The sequence below is a fragment of the Aythya fuligula genome, chromosome 3 (genome assembly GCF_009819795.1).
Source record: "Aythya fuligula isolate bAytFul2 chromosome 3, bAytFul2.pri, whole genome shotgun sequence".
Taxonomy (NCBI): domain Eukaryota; kingdom Metazoa; phylum Chordata; class Aves; order Anseriformes; family Anatidae; genus Aythya; species Aythya fuligula.
Genome location: NC_045561.1, coordinates 22,144,581 through 22,164,326, shown reverse-complemented (window position 1 = coordinate 22,164,326; position 19,746 = coordinate 22,144,581). Strand labels below are relative to the sequence as shown.

General features: G+C 38.2%; 1 protein-coding gene across 3 annotated transcripts in view; it reads left to right on the top strand.

The window, feature by feature from the left end:
* SUSD4 (sushi domain containing 4) overlaps positions 1-19,746 on the top strand; it is a 73,298-nt gene that overhangs the window by 43,292 nt on the left and 10,260 nt on the right. For 2 of the 3 annotated variants that reach the window (XR_004253140.1, XM_032185665.1), the window contains exons 3-4: positions 7,369-7,548; positions 10,561-10,749. The exons of the other annotated variant lie outside the window; for it this stretch is intronic. Coding sequence is in view for 1 of the 2 variants with exons in the window: in XM_032185665.1 (XP_032041556.1) it covers positions 7,369-7,548; positions 10,561-10,749 (369 nt within the window). In the remaining variant the exon portion in view is untranslated. The remainder of the gene's footprint in view (positions 1-7,368; positions 7,549-10,560; positions 10,750-19,746) is intronic. 3 annotated transcript variants of the gene reach the window in all.

Below are 19,746 nucleotides of genomic sequence, written 5' to 3'. Positions count from 1 at the left end.
ACAAAAACTGCAAATACTTGTTTATGGTGATAGGTGGGTAAGTATGAGAACCCAGTGACAGGACAGGGGCATGTGAAGGTACTTTCCACAATAAGAGCAAGCAAGGCCTGGGGAGATGAGGCCAAGGAGATACATAGGAAGGGGTCACCCCTGAACAGTGGTCTGCATGAAAGCGATACATGAAATATTTTAGAGGGTAGACAAAAATAGTTGGTAAGTGGTCCATCATCTTTCAGGTAGCTGCTCTGTTGGACAAGCAGAGGTCTTGGTAAAATATAGATTTCTGAATGTACTTGAGGCCACAGGCAACAGAGTCATAAGGGACACAGTCTTGAGCTGTCTTGTAGTATGCACTGAGACTACAGGTAATTTGTAGAACATAAAGGCAAGCAGGGCTAATAACACCTGCTCATAAATTGTGTGGGAATGTGCTGTCAGCTTTGAGGGTGATTATAAAAAAACAAGCCTAAGGGAGATTGAACAGTACAGTTCCTAACTGATGGAGTAGCCATCTGGGGTAGAACCCGATATGGGATACACATGTCAGTGCATCATTCAGGCAGGACACCTCTTCAATGTGCCTTTGGGGAGCTACAATGCAGTTGTCTTATCAGGAATGTTCCTGGGAACTTCTGGAAAGTATAACAGAAGTATGACCCATCCAAAATTTGCTAGGAGAAATCATTGACACGGAGACCATGACACCAGTTAAAAAGCTGGATCTACTTTAAAATGAGATTTAACATCAGAAAAATCGACAAACAGGTTGGTTGGAGAAGGTGCTTGGAGGGAAAAGCTAGAGTTTAGGGGAAAGTTGTAGGAGGAAGTCCAAATGACAATTGTGACTGCTGCTCGCAAGAGGGAACCAGCTGTGCAGTGCAAGCACATCCTGTGGTTAATTGTCCTACTTCCAGGACTGAGTGACTTTCACTTAATTTTCAAAGATGAAATTACATGTGATTTTAAGGAAATTCATAGATTATAGCTGACAGAAATTACTTTGATAGGAAATAAGGGAGCAGTAGTCATTTTAACAGGTGATGCTGGCCAAGAAACTGATACTTAGACTTCAGGCACATACATAGATGGGATGAAATCTTGGCAATTGAGCACAATTCACAGAATTATTTGAAGATGTGTTATATCCTATGTCAAAACTAGTGCAACATCCTACCAAAACATGGGCATGAATTACCTGCCTCACTAATAAAATGCATGCCCATTGAAAATTGTGCCCTCAATTCACGTAGCCACAAATATTATCAGGCTGATAAAAAGAGGAAAATGGTATCAAGGCACAGGTACATAGGAGCTTGAACACTGTGCCATACCATGGTACAATCCATTAACAAACCACAAAATATAGTGATGGAGTTACTAAAATAGAACCTGTATCAGCCACTGCAGTTGTTACAGTAAGCATTAACACACTTTATTGAATATTCATTGAATATGGCCACTTCCCTTTTCCCCCTCAGAACAGTGGAAATCTGTGGGAGAAAATTCAGATCACAATGCCATCAACAGCAAAACTGCCACTAATATCAGTGTGATCAAAATTTGATTCAGGTGTTTTTAAAAAAGAAAGAAATTGGAAGATGAAGATGTGATGGATGATGTGGCAACAGCTGCTTAAGAGATAATCATTGATTTATAGCACAGAACACTTTAAAACAATTGTAAGCCAAAGCTCTGATCAAGCAAAGTACTTTAGCTAGAGCATAACTGTAATTATGTGATTAGTTATGTTAAAGTTCTGTGCTGAAAATTAGGCATACACAAAAATACTTGTTATTATTGACTGAAGAGGAGCCCCTGATTTAGGAGTTAGTGAAGCAATTGGATAAGTACGTTCCTGATTAGTGGTGCTTCTCTCAGGTATTATTAAAACAATCCTAGGGTTTAACACTGGAAAAAAAAAGAAAAAGAAAAAAGAAAAAAAAGATAGAATGAATTCTTATTTCCAATGCACGATATAATTATGGACTCAACAGAAATACTAAGCAGAGGTTCAATGAGCCCTAAGCATTTACTGAAGTGCTTTTAGAGTGACCTTTTTTTGCACTGGGACCAGAATCATGAGGAAGGAGCATGACGTGGAGGTGGTCAGCACAGGAGTGTGGTACATCTGCAGAGCAGCCAAGGAGGAGTTACAATGGTGTTTAATTCTCAGCTATCTAATGATGTGCGTAGAAGTCCTCATTGCAGAAATTCTGTAATGATATAAGAAAAGAAATTTGAAATTTGTAGCAACTACTGGTGAAGTAGGAAATTAACATTTTAACATTTTTTGTTAGCTATCTGGGGATGAAATAAACTTTATATTATATTTTCCCAGTTAAGGCAGAGATTGATTGCCATGTTTGCTGTAGCACACTCTACATGCCTCTGAAGCTATTACAATACATGTACATGTAAATGTCATATACTGCCATCTGATCTTGAACAGCAAAAACACTCCATACTTTGCAGTTCATTTTAAGTCAATCTCAGGAGTTTGCTAAGGGTAGTTACATGTAATTTTATAGTTTTATGTTATGTGCATATAATTGTCTTTATCTGCTTACTAGAGCAGTATCACAAAATAATGCTATTTACGAGAGGAAGAAAAACAACCCATTTCAGAATGCAATTTATCTTAAAAGTGCTCGTCATTGAATTAACTTGATTTTATATGTCTGTCATTTTTTGTTAAGTGGCAGGAGATTATAAGTGTCAGTACAAGAGTAAAGTTGCATGAGCCGGTACCCAATAAATGCACTGTCAGAAATCTGCGTGCTTAGAGTTATGTTCTCATGTTGATCTACAGCCTGTTGTGAATGTAACTTCCATCAATTCTAATGTGGCTATACACATAAATGCCAAAGCTCTAAGGTAGGAATTTTGTATTTACTGTTTAAAAGGAATATGTCATGTTGTTCACACTTTAATCTAATCTTCTCCCACTGTGATAATGTGGCTGCTGAGACTGTTGCCCTACTTGGAACAAATGCTTCCTCTTTCCTATGAGATTGAATCTAAATTTTCAGTCTGTGTGGGGACAGCAACTAAACTAAGAGCTCTACCTTGCTCCCCCCCATGTTTCCACAGGCAGACGCCTTCAAGATGTCCTCAGTGCCCCATTCTCCCACTGACAGGGATGATTAACTGGCAGTAAAAGTAGTGGACTAGAGCACGGTTTAGCTACAATTTTTCTGTAGGATCTTTAGCACTCATTTCTCTTTGCCTTTGTCCCTGGATTTGTGAGATTATTTACTAGTCTATTTATATATCTCCATCTCTTAACTTTCTTGCCCGGTGTTTTCTGTCAATTCCTAATCCTGGCTACAAATGTCCCATGATTCATGTAACCTGTGCTTACTGCAAGGGCCACTACTCTTAGGCAAAGCTGCTGTACGCTGTTGGGGTACAAGCAAAGTCAATAAGGAGAAGGCATTGTTTAATATGCACTGAAATACTGTATTTACCATCTGCAGAATGATCGTACTAACACAGTACTGTGCATTTAATACTACTGAAAGGAAAGAGACAACCTGAATTTTAAATGTTTGTTTTTAAGAGGGCAGGGTCCAGACAAGCTGTCCCTGCATTCAATGCATTCTTCATGACATTCCTTTCATCCTTTCTCCCCATTCCTCTCCATTCCAGCCTGTCAGTATTGATGCTGGATGTGGTGAAGGCCAATTCAGAGACCATTCCACAAACACATAGGAGCACTGGATCTCTTTGGATTTGAGTTCACATATAGATTAGTAAAATAAATGGTGCTAAAGCACAGGCAGGGGCGCTGTTTTGCAATTGCGCATACTGTTACAGTGTTAGAAATGTCCTGATAAGGTTTTGGCCAACACCAAGTAGTACTCCCTAAGCGATTCCTATGAGGACCTCCTTGTTTAGCCTGGACTGAGGGTAATTCTGGGAGGGTAAGAATCCACCTGCATAGACTCAAGCCATGCCAAGCTAGCTGGTACCCATGGATGGTTTGGCTATCTCCATTGCATCCAGGTCATGCCTTTCTTCTGGGTTACCTTTATGCTCTAGGTGCTCTTTTGAGGGTAGAAGGTGGTCTTCCTTCCCTGTGTCCTGGACAAAACAGCTTTGAGATGATGCACATAAACTGAAGCATTACAACTGTAGCATTTAACGAATTTTACAATTCACACCAAAAAAAATATCCTCCTGTGACAGGTGGGAACATGGGTCCCTGAAGTCAAGGAGTCCTAATGTACAAAGCAGCATCTTCATCTTTACAAGTCCTATGAGGAGCGGCTGAGGGAACTGGGGTTGTTTGGTCTGGAGAAGAGGAGGCTCAAGGGAGACTTTATTGCTCTCTACAACAACCTGAAAGGAAGGTGTGGGGAGCTGGGGTCAGCCTCTTCTCACAGATAACTAGTGACAGGACTGGAGGGGATGGCCTCAAGTTGTGCCAGGGGAGGTTCAGGTTGGAAACGAGGAGACATTTCTCCTCAGAAAGAGCACTCAGGCGTTGGGACAGGTTGCCCAGGGAGGTGGTGGAGTCACCGTCCCTGGTTGTGTTCAAGGAGAGATTGGGCGTGGTGCTTAGGGACATGGTTTAGTTGGTAGTAAGGGGATGGCTGGACTACATGATCTTGGAAGGCTTTTTCAACCTTAATGATTATGTGATTCTATGATTCATGAAAGTTAGGCCAAGACGATCATTGCAGCTGGCAAGATACAGGGTCTGCCAGCTACCCCTACCCAAGGACTGCTGCCTTTGTGCCTCTGGAAGATAAGAAATGTGTTCTTAGCTAGGGTGTGCACTTGGCTGAGACATTGTAATATTCCCACATTAGATACAAGCAGTTCATATAAAACTCCCAGAAAATAATGTAAGTCGTAGCCATTGCTGTTTGATGCTGGTTAAAGACTGTGTACTCCATTAAATTGTTTAGCAGCCTTCATGGATTTGTTGAACAGTATTTAGAATAAAGCAGTTTATTTTCTAGGACAGGACATTTTAAAATTCAGTCACTTATCCTCAGCTTTTCCAAACGGAATTTGTGCCAGCTAATCCAGTTGCTTGCAGAGAGAGGGCAACTGCAATTTATTCCTGGATAAGTGCTAAACAATACAAATTCAGCCAGCAGGAAACCATTTGCTCACAAGACATCAGGAAAAAGAGCTGCAATATTGTCCTATGTTAGTCCTGTGCTTATCTGGGTCTTGTAATAGACCTGTTATCAAAACCATCCAGGACACATCCTGTTCTCCACCAACATCTGTCTGATTAAAATAGTTCTATCTATAGCTGTTATTTGGAACAATGAGAATGAAGTCACTGTAATAGATCTTTGTTACAGAATCAATTTCCCCCACTTTGAAAGTGAAATCTCAGATGTTACTGCAGTGTATATATACTTCTTTATTTATTTGTGTAGCAACAGAAAGCTGCTGTGCCAAGAGAGTGAGCTGTCCATCGACATTATCTTCTGTTATCCATCTCAGACCTCCTCCAGAGGGGTTACACAGCAGGATCTCCATACATCTTATCCCAGCCTTGTAGGCACCCACGGCAGGATCTGAGGGACAGCATCCAAGGCTTAACATCAGGCATTTCTTATGGGGCATCCTCTGCTGTCTCCTCTGCTGATTAACTTGCCAGAGAGAGAAAAAATGTCCAGTCTTTGAAGACAATGCTTGCATCCTCAGCCTAGTGCATTTTATAACTTTCTGGTAACATACACATCCTCCCAGATTTAGCCATTTATAAATGAATACACTATACTACAAGAGAAACAACGACATTTTTGACTAATATATCCAGTCTCCAAACTAAAATTTAGTAGGTACGGTGTATTTTAGAAACGATCCCTAAGTAAAGGTACAGTGGAAAATATATTTTAATTGGGGAAGCAACAGTCCTCCACTTCATATTAGTAAAATTTTTGATTGAGTCTCATAACAACAACCTACTTTTTGCCTAAATAAATGAAGACATTATGAAGCATATTTGCTTTTGTTAGTTTGCATGTGCTATGCTAAATTACAGTGTATCTTGCTTCAAGCTGTGCTTCTAATCAAACAAAAAGTTGTTTCTATTGCTTTACTTTGTGCATGCTCACAACTAACTGCTAAAAACAAATTTACTCTACTTCTTTAGAAAGAATTACCAGTGAAAATAGCAGAAACTTTCTCTTTCATGCAAGTCTCAAAGGACTTCTGAAACTTTTTTTTTTTTTTTTTTTTTTTTTTTAATATATATCACATTCCTAAATGAAGATAATTGCCTCTTGTGGTAGAATTATTTGAAAAAAAAATCATAAAACAGGCTTATAATATTTTTATTTCCTTGCTATTATTTGAACCACTGTGGGTTTTGATGCCTGGAAATTTTTATCATCATCTGTGTCATGGATTGGCTGCTGGCAGACATACAGATAATTCTGATTATATTTTCCCAATATTTAATCCTTTCCTCTCTTCTGTTTAATCTCACTTTGCATTTATGAGGAAGATGAATCTGCAGTAACCTGGACTATTTCTTCATATCCTCTTGGCATATCTCTTAGTTGTTCAGTATTAGCAGAATATTTTTAACTGTGCCTCACCCTTTCCCTCCACTTCCCACAACATATTCCATTTTTAAGTCATCTGGATTTCATTTTATACTTTGGTGTCTTTGGCACTGGCACATAGTTTGAGTTGCAATAGTGTAATGTAATAGATTCATGTATCACAGACAGGTAAGAGAGCCCATACCTCCCTTTTTGAGAGTATTTTAAAAGCACAAGCACTTGAGATGGTGCTGAGTGCCTTAAAAATCACACCCTCTAAAGGCATATGAATTCAAGCACATAAAATTACCTGATTTAAAACAGAATCAATGAGATTAACATGAAAACATTCTCATAATGAACTCCGTGGAATGGAGCTGGGTAATCCCTTCTAGCTGTACCTGATTTTCATTCCGTCTCTCCACTAACAACCATTTTTCCTTTGTTCCTCATGCCATATCTGTATTTTATCTCTTCTTTCATCCTGTCCTTGGTGCTGTCAAAGAGTTTGACTTCATATGGACTGTCGTGTAGTCAGACTGTGCTGTGTAATTTACAAACATGATGAATAGAAAGAGAAAATTAAAAACAGTCTTCCTAAACTCTCTTAATTGTGTTTGTTTGAAAACATCTGGGGTAATGATCCATTATTGTAACACAGCAAATTCTAGCATCATGATATAGACTTTGTAACTGATGGTTAACTAGGGAAAGTATATATTAACTGAAATGCATTTTGTCCAAATGGTTTAAGCAGAGCACTTACATTAACTATTAACTTTTGCTTAAGAGTTTGATTATTGAATAGCTAGACATGTTATTTTTAATTAAGTTAATTTCTTTCTTTATGAAGTCACAGATTGCCTTGTTCCACATGTTGAAGATGCAGAGATTCATAACAAGACTTACAGGACTGGAGATAAGTTAATAATCAGCTGTCATGAAGGATTCCAGATCCGTTACCCTGACTTAGACAACATGGTTTCAATTTGTCAAGACGATGGAACTTGGGATAATCTGCCCATTTGCCAAGGTTTAGTACACCAGAACATCCTGTTTTATAGCTCATGCACCTCGTGATAGCTTGCCAATATTTTTTTCATACAGTTGTAAGGATGTCAGTGGTCTTATAAATCCCACTGTACAGTATTTGAACAGCACCGCTTTTAAGATTTTTTTGATTTCTCCTCCCCACTGCTCATGGCAGGAAAGAAGATGACACTTTAAGAACACAACCATACTTGAAGTATTACTTCAGGTATTGTTTTTAATTTGATAGTTTAAAGTCTTACACAGATACATTGCATTTTAAAAATAAATCAAGTTTAAATCAGAATATCAGCAAAAGATCTGATGAACAGCTGACATGTTTGTACAAATTAATTTACGGAAACATTCAAGTTTCTAACTGCAATTTACCTTTGTTTGTCTTGTGCAGTGGGCACAAGTAGAGGAGAGAAGATGCTGGAACCTGTTTGTCTCTGTGAGTTTTCAGCAGAATTGTTAGATTCACAGTCCATTAAACTGATAGGTATTGACTGAAAACAAAGGGTTTGAACAGGAATGATTTTGGCCAGAAAATCTATTCATAGTTGAACTTGTAGTATTAACAGCTTGAGAACCCAGCTTTGCTTAGACTGAGAAGTGCTAGGGTAAGCCAACTTTAGTGAATGAGAGCTGAATAACCCTAGTCTGCTATTATTTCACATTTCTGACATGCCTGTCTAAGTACTTTAACCTATTCAAGTTTGGCCAGCTGAACAGCATCAAAAGAATTTAACTGTCTGTGCTAAGGAGAAGACTGGGTTAACAGGAGCTTTCATTTCTATGTGACAGTTCCCAATAGGCACTTAAGGACAATACTGTCTCCTGCAGCAGGGAAGCTGAAACACTTCTCAGAAGTGACGGTGGCAGGGTGAGACGCAGTTTGGTGTGTCAGCTGAAAGGTGATAGGATTCATGGGTGCCACCCAGAAGTTACAGGAGCTTACTTTTATGTGTGTCCATAGTTAGGACTGTCAGTTTGGGACACATCCACCTATGTCCCGTGGTGTTCTTTTAGACTGTGGTATGTGCATGGAGACATTTAGGCACATTAGTTCTGAAGTATCTTACTAGCAGTGACATAGTGTGTGGCAATAGAAAGAAAGCAAACCATTTTTGAGAGTAGGTTCACCTTACCTCATCTCAGGGGTTGCAGCATCTTCACAGGCCAGTTCACCATTCCCTAAGACAGACACTGAAAAATAAGACTTTAGGTAATTTGGGTAGGTTAAGACCCCTCTAGTTAGGTGAGGTGAACACTCATAAGATGGATTTGTAAGTACTGTATTTGTGAAAGGTTCAGGTGGAAATTTCATGATAACCAGTATTAACTGGGATAACAGAACTACCCCCTGACTTTTTATTTTCTTCTGTGGCTGTATTTATACTATAAAACACAATCAATTGCTGCTACTCAATATTCAATGTCAATTGCTTTTAAAAATAATGGCAGCACTAATAAAAATTACAAAATAATTGCACAAGAACAAAGTGCTTTAGCTACTAGATCGGTACAGAATAGAAGATTTAGATTCCAATATCTGTCTCATTTTGCCAAATTCTATAATCCTATTCCAGAATTATTTCCAGAATTTTCTTTTGGCGATATTAAGCACTAATACTATAAAAGTCATTCGTATGCTTGTACTTAGTAGGCTGTTAATTGCATTTACATGGCCATTTGATTAAATAGGCAGGAGTTTTATGACACTAAGACATTTTTTTTTCTGGTTGAGCAGTGGGAAAGGACTGTAGAGCATATAGGAATCAAGCCTCAAACTATTTTTGGCATGAGAGAGTCATGATAATGACTCTGGATAATGAATCTGGAATGATGTGAATTTCTTAGCAAAAATTGTCAAAATGGAGTTTGCAGCACCTGGGGATGTTTGGAGACCTAGGGATTTTCATAAACCCTTAGATCTCTTAAAAATTCCAGTAAATCTTGGTCCTGCACTGCAGAGACCCCAATAAGCGTTAAAATTTTGAGCCAATAGGGCAAAACCTGCCTTGATACAGTTCAGAGGACAGCAAGCCCGGTCTTGCTTGGGCAGTCAGCATTCCTTCCGTCTGTACCATTGTAGGTTGCTTATATCTTCCTGCTCAGCAGACTGCTTGGTTTGGCATGTTACGTGTGGGGCATATGTAATCAGGGGTATGAGCAGTTACCAGCAGACAGAATGCCCAAAGATTTATTTGAGCAGGGAGTAAACTAGTAAAAAAGTTGCCGAAAACATTGCTCTGATAGTATAGTGTACTTGAAAAAGCTTTCAAGCGTTTTCTGTTTGCTTTTGCTCTTGACCCTCTTCCTCAATTGACCGTTGCAAGGAAATAACCACATAAAGTGCTGCAGAGACTTTTTCTTTATAGATTCTAACTGGACATCCATGGTAGTGTTAGCATCTTACAAGAGGTTCTCAGACTGATTTTTTTTCCGCCCTCAGACATAAATTATGTGAATTGCTCTGTGTTTATCATGTGACTGCTCATAGTAAGTGACATCGCTTTACACTTTCTCGAATTGGAACTTCAAAATCATTAATTCTGTCTGAAAATCTTTTACAATTGTGTACACGTTGTCAGAGAAGCAGTTTTAATATTGAAGAAGGTTTACATGACTGCTTTAGGAGGAGGAATAAAACTTGTGGTTTATATAGGTGACAATCTTTATTTATTAAGGATACTAGCACAAAAAGAACAATTGCCATCTGCTAAAGCAGTGAATGTTTGTGCAGCAAAATACTGTAATTTTCAGTAAACCTTTCTTGAATTTGCTGAGACTGAATCCCACACTAGCAAAATGTGGGGGTTAAACAAGAAAAGAGTTTGAAACAGGGTAAAGAAGCATACGTATCTGAGGGAGATTATGCAGCCATGCCATTCACAGAAGAGAATATGAAGGAATTCTTAAATCAAAGGTTTATTATTATTATCAGGATGTGTTAAAATGACTAAGATAAGCACCTTATAATAAAAGATACCTCCCTCTTCTTAATTTGCAGGTTGCCTGAGGCCATTGGTTCTTCCTCATAGTTACATTAACATATCTGAGTTCGAGTCCTCCCTCCCAGTAGGAACAGTGGTGTATTACCAATGCTTTCCTGGATATAAACTAGAAGGGGCAGAGTTCCTTGAGTGCATGTATAACCTTATCTGGTCAGATAGCCCACCTAGGTGCCTTGATGTGGAAGGTAAATGTCTTATTGTTTGTTTATCTTGCTTTTAATTTTGCAAAGCAGCATGCTCACTATGACTTTAATGCAGGGCTATGGCTGCACTTCCGTTATATGTCTTCTTTCTGCAGGCCATGCAGAATGTACCTTTTTTTTTTTTTTTTTTTTCCCCGCATGCAGTCAGTTCTGGCTCACTGCACAGTCAGCTGTTGGGGTTCTCCAGCTAATGGTTCTTCTCTTGGTGTCCTCAGTGCAAGATGGGAAGTTCTTAACAATGGTCATTGCTTTGCTTTGAAAATGTGAATTCTTTGCAGCTTTTCTAATGAAAATACTGAGGGAATTATGGAATACACATTCATCTACAGGTGGTCAGTGGTTCTATAGGTACAGACAGATTTCCATGTGAAACAAGAAATGTTCCATGCAAACTTGGATTGGGCTGTGTCAGCTGCAAACATTATTCAGTGACACATGATGCTGCACACTTGAATATTTGTTGTCTCTCATAGAAGTTAACCTTAAGGATTTGCAACCACAGTGATTGACTTTACTGATTAGGAACATGAGAATTGTGGCCAGAGTGCATTGGATCTTACCAATCCAAAAGGAATAGTCTGTAACTACAGCTGCAGTGCTGGAATGTAGGATATCGTAAGGGTATTCATATTTGTATCCCATACATTTAAAACAAAGACACTGAATGGACTACTCCATACGTGAGCAAAGCCTTGTGGATTACCTTCTGCCATCTTCAATCTGCACCTCAAATAAAATATCCCAGGAAGTTATCAGAATCCAAATACATCCTCTGCATTTCATGCACCTAAAAAAGGTATATTTTAGCTGTTTCAAGCCTGTAAGGTAGACATCTATAAGTAGAATTTAGCTGAAAGCAGTAATAGGAATATATGTGTGGTACCTTTGTCAGGGAGCTAAATGCAAAACAACCTGGGAATGCAAAAATTTGCCAACAGTGTCAACAAAGTGATATACTACATAAAAGTAATACAGTGATTCCAAACTAAAAATGCCTTTGCAATTTTGGAATGATACAATGATTTTTTGTTTGTTTGTTTTCTTTTGTTTGTTTATTTTTATTTTGATTTAGCATACCATAAAAGATTAATTGCAGACCAGATCTATGGAATCCATTTTTCAGAGGTTTGCTTGTTGTTGTTTTTTATATCACAGAAAATATGTAACTTGAAGAATTAGAAAGTCCCTTTTAGCCTTGATCAAGCAAATGTAATAGCTTTGATAAATAATGACAACTCTCTAGTTAGGAAGATAAGAGCATTAAAATACAGAAACACCTGCTTATGAAACAGAAAATGCTGTGCCAGTGTGTTACCCTCCTTTAAAACAGGTGAGCATTCCAGCTCTGATCAAAATATCTTGGAAAATACATTAGTTGAGCCAAGCTAGGTTCCAAGTTTGTGTTCATTACTTATTGCTTTGTATGAAAATGTCATGGAGAGGGTCTTTTTTATGGTACCTTAAAATATGAGATAAGAGCTGCTGCCCTGAAAGTCCTACATTTTAAATAATATGTCAGAAGTTGTTACCCCAGTCAGCCATGACAAACTGTAATAAGGGGATCTGTGTGTGCCAGCCACTGGGTCAGGGCAATGTGGGATGCCTCTTGAGTTTTGCATTAGATCCAGCCTTCCTTTTATTTATTTTCTTATTGCTCTCTTTTATTGTTAGAACTGACACTTTTTGTGGTGGTTTCATATGGGGTCCCATCAATGCATGTGTTGAGTGAACCCCAGGAGGCTGAATTCCGCATCTGTAAGCATACCACTTGCAAGGACAGGTTCTCCTGAGACAGAGAGCTGCTCCTGGTAGAATAGAGAGCACCATCACTAAAAGGCCACCACCACCAACTCCACCTGTGAATGATATTTTAGGTAGGCTTCAGCTTGTATGCAGAAAATTTTGACATTAAATCCATTAAATCAACATTAGATTCTCTTGTTTGAAAGTGTTAAAGTGATTTATGCAAGGAGCTGCAGACTCCAGGAATCTTGCTACAACCTACTACTCTAATTAGAGAACAAAACTCCCTTTCCACATATTTTTTTATTCTGCACCTTGCATACTAATGTCAAGCTCATTTCTCGGCATTACTTTTATGTGTGTTGTATAATCTCACCAAGAAGTATTTTTTAACAGAGGAAATCTGCAAATATCAAATTAATTCAATTTATTTCATTCCAGGATCAATTCAAAATTTATCCTAATAAATTTTCCTTTTCAGTATTTTAATATGGTAATGATTAAAAGTAAATGGTTGTTAGGAAGCTACAGTAAAACATTTTAGAGTTTTTATTCTGCTGTAAGCAGAATTTTTCTTTCTCATTTATATATATATTCTATAAACCTTTACAGAGGGAATGTCTTAAATGTATGTGCAATTGCACAAATGCTATCTGTCAATCTTTTGAAATTTTGTCTCTTTTTGAAGCCAAATTAATTCTGAATGAAGAGCTTCCACACCATTTAAACGCATGGTTATACCAGGGACCACTTGGATTACTTTCAACTTTGTGTCAAGTAGCTGTCTCTCTAAAGCAGTTGTATGTATGCATTGGGGTTTGCTACAGTGATCTGGCAGCATCTATATGCTTCACATATAGAGTCAAAATAAATGAAGATTGGAAGGAACAATCAGTTCATCTCATCCATCCTTTCACTCCTACTGCATGCTTTCTAACAGTCAGCCCAGTCTTGTTCTCAATATCAGCAAAAACAGAGCTTCCACAAACTCTTGTGAGAGGCTATGTCATACTCAGGAAAATTTTGATGATAGGAAAGAAGACATTTCTGTATAAAAATTGTGTTACCTGGTGCTGATATGCAGCCAACATTGCAATGTTGTGCAGTGGCTTCTCAGAAACAGCTGTTGGACCTGATCAGGGAAGTTGTTATAGCTCAGGCAAATAAGGATGCCGCTAGCTCAGATTGCCAAGTATTTACTGTTATGAGATCCTGTTCTTAAATGTTTGTAACTTTGCCAAATTTAAACATTCAGATTGATTTTTGAGTGTCTGCCTCAGGCTGAATCATTTGGGAAGCTTCAGTTGAAATGGTTCAGCTATCTCTGAGAATGATGTTAGAGGAAATTGTGTTGTTTTACTGGATTGTTACAGTCATTTAAGGGATAAGCTGAAACATCTTAACATTGAATTTTCTACTACTTTTATTCCTTGATTTATGTCTTCAACTTTCTTTATATCTCCCTCCCCCCCCCCCTTTTTTTTTTTTAATTTCATTACTATGCAGAAGTTTTGTAAATATTCTTTTGTACCTAAACTTGTTAGACAATTCTAAGGATACGTGAAAATCAAAGGAAAATGCTAATTTATTAGTATGATTTTTGAAATGCCAGTTTGGGGTTAATGATCCATCTGTAGAAATTAATAGAAGTTATTGATTGCTTTCTGTATAATCAGATATGTAAAAGATTGGGAGGAAAAAGGACCTTAAATTGAAGATTTTGCCATATGTAGTATAAAAACTTCCTGAAAAATTAAATGGCTTCCCAAAACATTGGAGAGCAAGCACCTGAAAAAATACTGGTAGGGAATTCCGTGAAATGGAATGGACAGCCAACTGCTAGTTTCTTCTCCCTAGTAACCAATGACAGGATGCATGGGAAGAGCACAAAGCTGCACCAAGGGAGGTTCACGAGGAAAAGGTTCTTACTGTGAGGGTGGTCAAACACTGGAAAAGGCTTCTTAATGAGGTAATTGATGTCCTATGCCTGTCAGAGTTCAAAAGGCAATTGGATAATGCCCTCCTTAACAAGCTTTAACTTTTGGTTAGCCCTGAGGTGGTCAGGCAGGTGGACATGATGATGTTTGAAGATCCCTTCCAATTCAACTCAACTCAACTCAACTCAACTCAACTCAACTCAACTCAACTGTTCTGTTCTGTTCTATAATGTTAAGATATTAGGGTAAGCATATACTGAGATCCTGTTCTATGCTTACAACTACTGAGCATGCAGGCAGAAGGGAGAATTAAGTAAATATTGCAAAATACATCATCTAAGTTAACTGAGTTGATATTAACACAAGACATAATAGCCTTGCTTTTAACAAAACTGACCGCAGAGGAGTTTTAGAATATACTCAGTGGCCCAGAGAAATAGTTCTCACAACTCAGAAATGATAAGCAACAGTAAATGCTCAAATAGCAGCAACAATGCCTATAAGCACTGTTACTTGGGCAATGCCTTTGCATTGGTGACTCCTTTAGTACAATAGCCAAAGACTGAAATAGGCTGATGGTCTTTCACTCTGGGGTCTTATGAGTCATATAAAGCAGGTGTGATGTATTTACACACAGTTTTATTGAAAAAAAAGACATTCAATAATTCTAAGGGTTGTTGACTGTAGGTTGTTGTTCGTTCATCACCCAAGGCTGTACAAATGGTACATATGTCCAGATATGTTGTGCAAGTGTGGAAGTTGAACACTTTCCAGAGCTGCTCATAGATGTCTTGGAATGTCTATTTTTATTTATTTATTTATTTATTTATTTATTTATTTCTGTTGGAGGATTCTGACTTTCATCTGTAGATCTTTATCCACAGCTGAAGAAGTGAGGAGATGAACTAAAACCAGAAAGAGCACAGTGACATAAAATATTCACCAGACAAGTCATATTGTTCTATGGTTGTACTGCTTAATAATCATCAGATCACTTAATTGCAGCACATGCACTGTAAAGTAGAAAGAAAACTAGACCATATTTGAAGACAGAATGATACACAAAAGTGGACGTTGTACAGCTCTTGTTGGGGGTGGGATGAAGGGATTGAGAGTTTAGAGAACAGTCTCCAAGTTGAAAATGTTGTATGAGAATGATAAATACTATTATATTACTACTCTTTTTTTTTTTTTTCATTGCAGAAATCTTCATTGATCTTTGTTGTGATTGAAATAGATACATTCCACACTAGTCTTAGTTTTTCAAGTAAACAACAGAAGAACAACTAATCTGTTTCTTTTATGTCTTCTGTTTCTGCCTGATGCACAGGAGTGTCAAAATAAATCGTTATTATACCTTCACAGGTACACCAGTGTACCTTTCAGAAACTCCTTAGCATTTCCAGAATCAGCCAGACATCCAGACTCTTTTATAGAGCCATAATTTCTGCTCTGAATTTCCATGTTAGCTGCCAGATGCACTTAGTATTTTATCCAGAGTGCTTTAAATATACTGAGGATTAGGTAAGGGAAAGCAGACAAAATTTATCCCTGAGGGCTGTTTTATAATATTAATCTTTAACTTTATATGGCAAGGCTCCTCAGAAGGGAAAAACACACTGCATTGTCTAGCTTGAAATCAAATCTCTCTGTGCTTTATGGACGAGTTCATTAAATTTGGCTACATAGTGCAGTCACAGGACATCTTCCACAAAAAATGGGAAGTGTAGCTATAGACTCTAGAAAGTCTACTTGCAGTGTAGGTTTGTTCACTTTCAGAGACAAAAACCAACATTTAAATAGAAGTAATTTCACCAGTGGATAACTTGATAACTACACATAAATAACAGAAACTAATATTCTTTCATACCTCCTTAGTCTTGTAAATTGGTTTTGTGGCTTTATCATCCAGTTCTCCTCCTTCCTTTTTTGTTTTTCTTAGCATCATTCCAAGGGGGATAGAGCCTTGTGATTTTCCTTCTCCCAGGAGGTACATTTTGACTTCTTCAGCCTTCAGCCAAGCCTTAGGATATGTCTCTTTTATCCCAGCAAGTGCAGCTGGATTTGGTATTCCTTCTTTTCATCAATATCTAATGATGGGTGTAGGTGACACCAGGCAGGCTCAAGGGATTGTTTCTTATAAACAAAGAAGAAAAATAAATTAAAGAGAGTTATAATGGGATAACCCTGGCTTATTCAGCTCACAGTGAGCACTGGCTTCTTCAGACATCTCTGATGGCTGTTTTTACCTGTCTGGGCTTCTTAGACAACTTCCCAACAGTTCTGTCTCCCTGTTCCACCTCCATTCTACTGCTGAGTACTTTGACCTTTTTTTTTTCTCCAACCTTTACCAGGTTTGGGGTTATCCTGTGACAACTGTCAAATACCCAAGCCTGGCTTATTTTGCAGCTCTCTGATTCCTTCCTGTTAGGTGTCTGTGCAGTCCCCAATTAAACTCAATGAATGCAGTCAGCCCATAAGCATCCCAATCACAAGTTGATATACAATAGGCATAGTTTATTATAACCATCAGATGCAGTAAAAGCACTGACCTGAGAAGAAAAGAAGAATGGTCTTTCCACTATCTAACTAAAGTTTTCATTTCTGAATATTTCTTTAACAGGAATCCAGCCTCAGCATTTATCTCTGTTTCTTTTTTAATGTAGTTGTTAATGATAGGTCACTGGAGTACAGTACCTGGCTGCAGCTGGAGCTCAGGCAATCAGACACCTTAATGGCATCAATTCTATACAAAAATAGTCGCAAGCAATTGGCTCCACATTCAGAAATTAGGCCAAATATTCAGCATATGCTTCTCAAAGTCTTAAAAAGACCATTACTTATCATAAAGTCAAGCACTCACGGGAAAAGGAAGAAACAAAACAAGGACTGAGAGATGAAGAAAGCTAAAATGATCTGCTGTAAATGAGACCATGGTGTTCCAAGCACTCCCATGTGAATCATTAATATAAATATTTCCCTGAAGATAATTATGGGTGTCTTGCTAAAAGAACCCTAGCTCTCCATTGCGGCAAGTTCATAATCAATGTTTGCAGTTTAAACAAAAATCACATTTTTGAACTTATAATTTACAGGTGAAAGCTCACGTGGGATGTGTTTCATCTCATACATACTGTGAAATGCATTTGAAAATAAAGGCTTTTGCATTAAGATCAATAGTTTACTGCCAGTTATGCTATGAATGGCAGGATTGTTGAGGGTGACGGTGAGTTCGGTCTGATACTCATGTAGGAGCTCAGCTGACTGCAACTGTGAAATGGTTTCCATAACTCCAAGTAATAAACAAGCTCTACGTGTAAGTGATTGTAAATCACCTTCTGTTTCCCTTTGGGAATCAATTAATGCTAAACTATTGTTAAAATAGGCTTGGAATAAATTTTATAATGCTTCATTTAGGCTCTTACAGCTGGTGCCAGTGATAGCGATTTTCAGCAAGATGGTGTTTGTCAGAACTAGACCAGAGAAACAGATTTTCACTAAAATCTTAATTATTCAATTCATTTCACACTTTGTAGAAGGTGAAAAGTGCTTCCTACTGTGTGCACATTGAAAGATTACTCTTGTAATTTTAGTGGGTACCAAATTAAAGCATGGTTGTCTAGGAGTGGGAGCAAGCAGTCTGGGAGTCATGAGACCCAAGGTACAGCTGCCAGTGACTTACTGAATGGTCTGTAAGGAGTTGCTTAACTGCAACCGAGTGTCTTTTCAGAGGAAAAAAATGTAGGTGGCACTGTGAAGGTTAAGTAACTGGAGATGGAGAAGAATTTGGAAATTATTGGCTAAGAATACAGTATTTTGAATAATCCTTGCTGTAGGCTTTCAATAAATAAATTTACTGGAAAATTCAGGGTTCAAAATAATAATCTCGTATCTTTATTCCTTTATATTACGTCTACTGTTGAGCTTAGTAGGAGTGACTTTATATACTTAGTTGTTTCCACCATTATTTCCGTTTTGGTAGTACTGTTCATGCTGTTGCTTTGCTGTGGGAATAATCAGGAAAATTCCTCAAAACATGTCTTTACTTTCAAAATGCAAATTCAGTGGCCACAATTTTTTTCTCACTTACTCCAGTACAGCTATAATGTGCACTAACTCTCCCTTCACAGGACAGGAATTGTTGAGTTATGTAAGAAAGGTTTCTCGGATGAGTATTTTATTCTGAAGGTCTGAAGGGTAATGATATTGAAATAACCAAGGAACTGAGTTTTATTGGCACAGTGTTTACAAAGAAGGAAAAGGAACAAACATAACCTTCATCTTCCATGTTACTGTAAAAAAAAAATAAAATAAAATAAAAAATAATATTTTTCAAAGTCTACATACACAAGGATATGTTTGTACAATGGCAATATAGGAAAAAAAATCCTTACTAGGCCATCCTGGATGGGAAGTCAGGTTTGCCGGTATGCACACTGCTGCATTTTCTTGCCATAAACGATGGCTCGAAGTAAAGAGTGGTTGGAAATGTAACTGAATATACATATTCAATATACCAGAACTGAATTATGGATTGTAGCAGTTCTGACATGAAAATACCATTTTGTGAAAAACAATTCTATCTCCCAACTGCACTCTCCCATCTGGTGATCAAGCACAGCACCATCAGCTGGCCAGCTGGTCTCTTGGCTGCATGCAGGGCAAGGATGAGAGGGCTGAAAGGCATCCAGCTTGGGGAGAAATATATATAGGTCCCTCAGTGGCTTTTTCAGGGAATTAAGAGCTTATGTTTTGGGGGAGGAGACAGCCTTTACTGAGTGCCCTGCTCTTCCTTAGCACATACGCGGAGCTAAGGATGCCCCATGCACTGCAGCGGGATGTCTACCTCAAGTGAGTACACTGCAGACAGTTACATGAAGGTAAAATTGGCAAGGTAGAACAGTAGTAGTGATGACTGAAGGCTCCTGGGCGTTTCCTTCACAAGAAAATTGAATGTGATTAGGAGGTGAATTTGGAACAGAAGAGAAACTCCCCTGGGTTTTCCAGGAATATTCACCTTCCAGAAGGTGTTCACCTTCCTTGAATGCAGGCAGGCTGGGACTATACTGTCAAGAAGAGACTTGCAGTAGCCAGAGGACAGGTGCCCAGATTTCTGATGTTACTTAGTTTTGTGACACATACAAGAATGACAAATAAGAATCAGGAGAACCCTTGTTCTCTTCCAGCTTGTGCACAAACTAGATGGTGTGTCCACCATAGGCAAGCCTGTGCTTTCTGTACCTCTGATTACTATCTGGCAATATACAGCATTGTTTCCCCTCTGCATTGTAATCTGCAG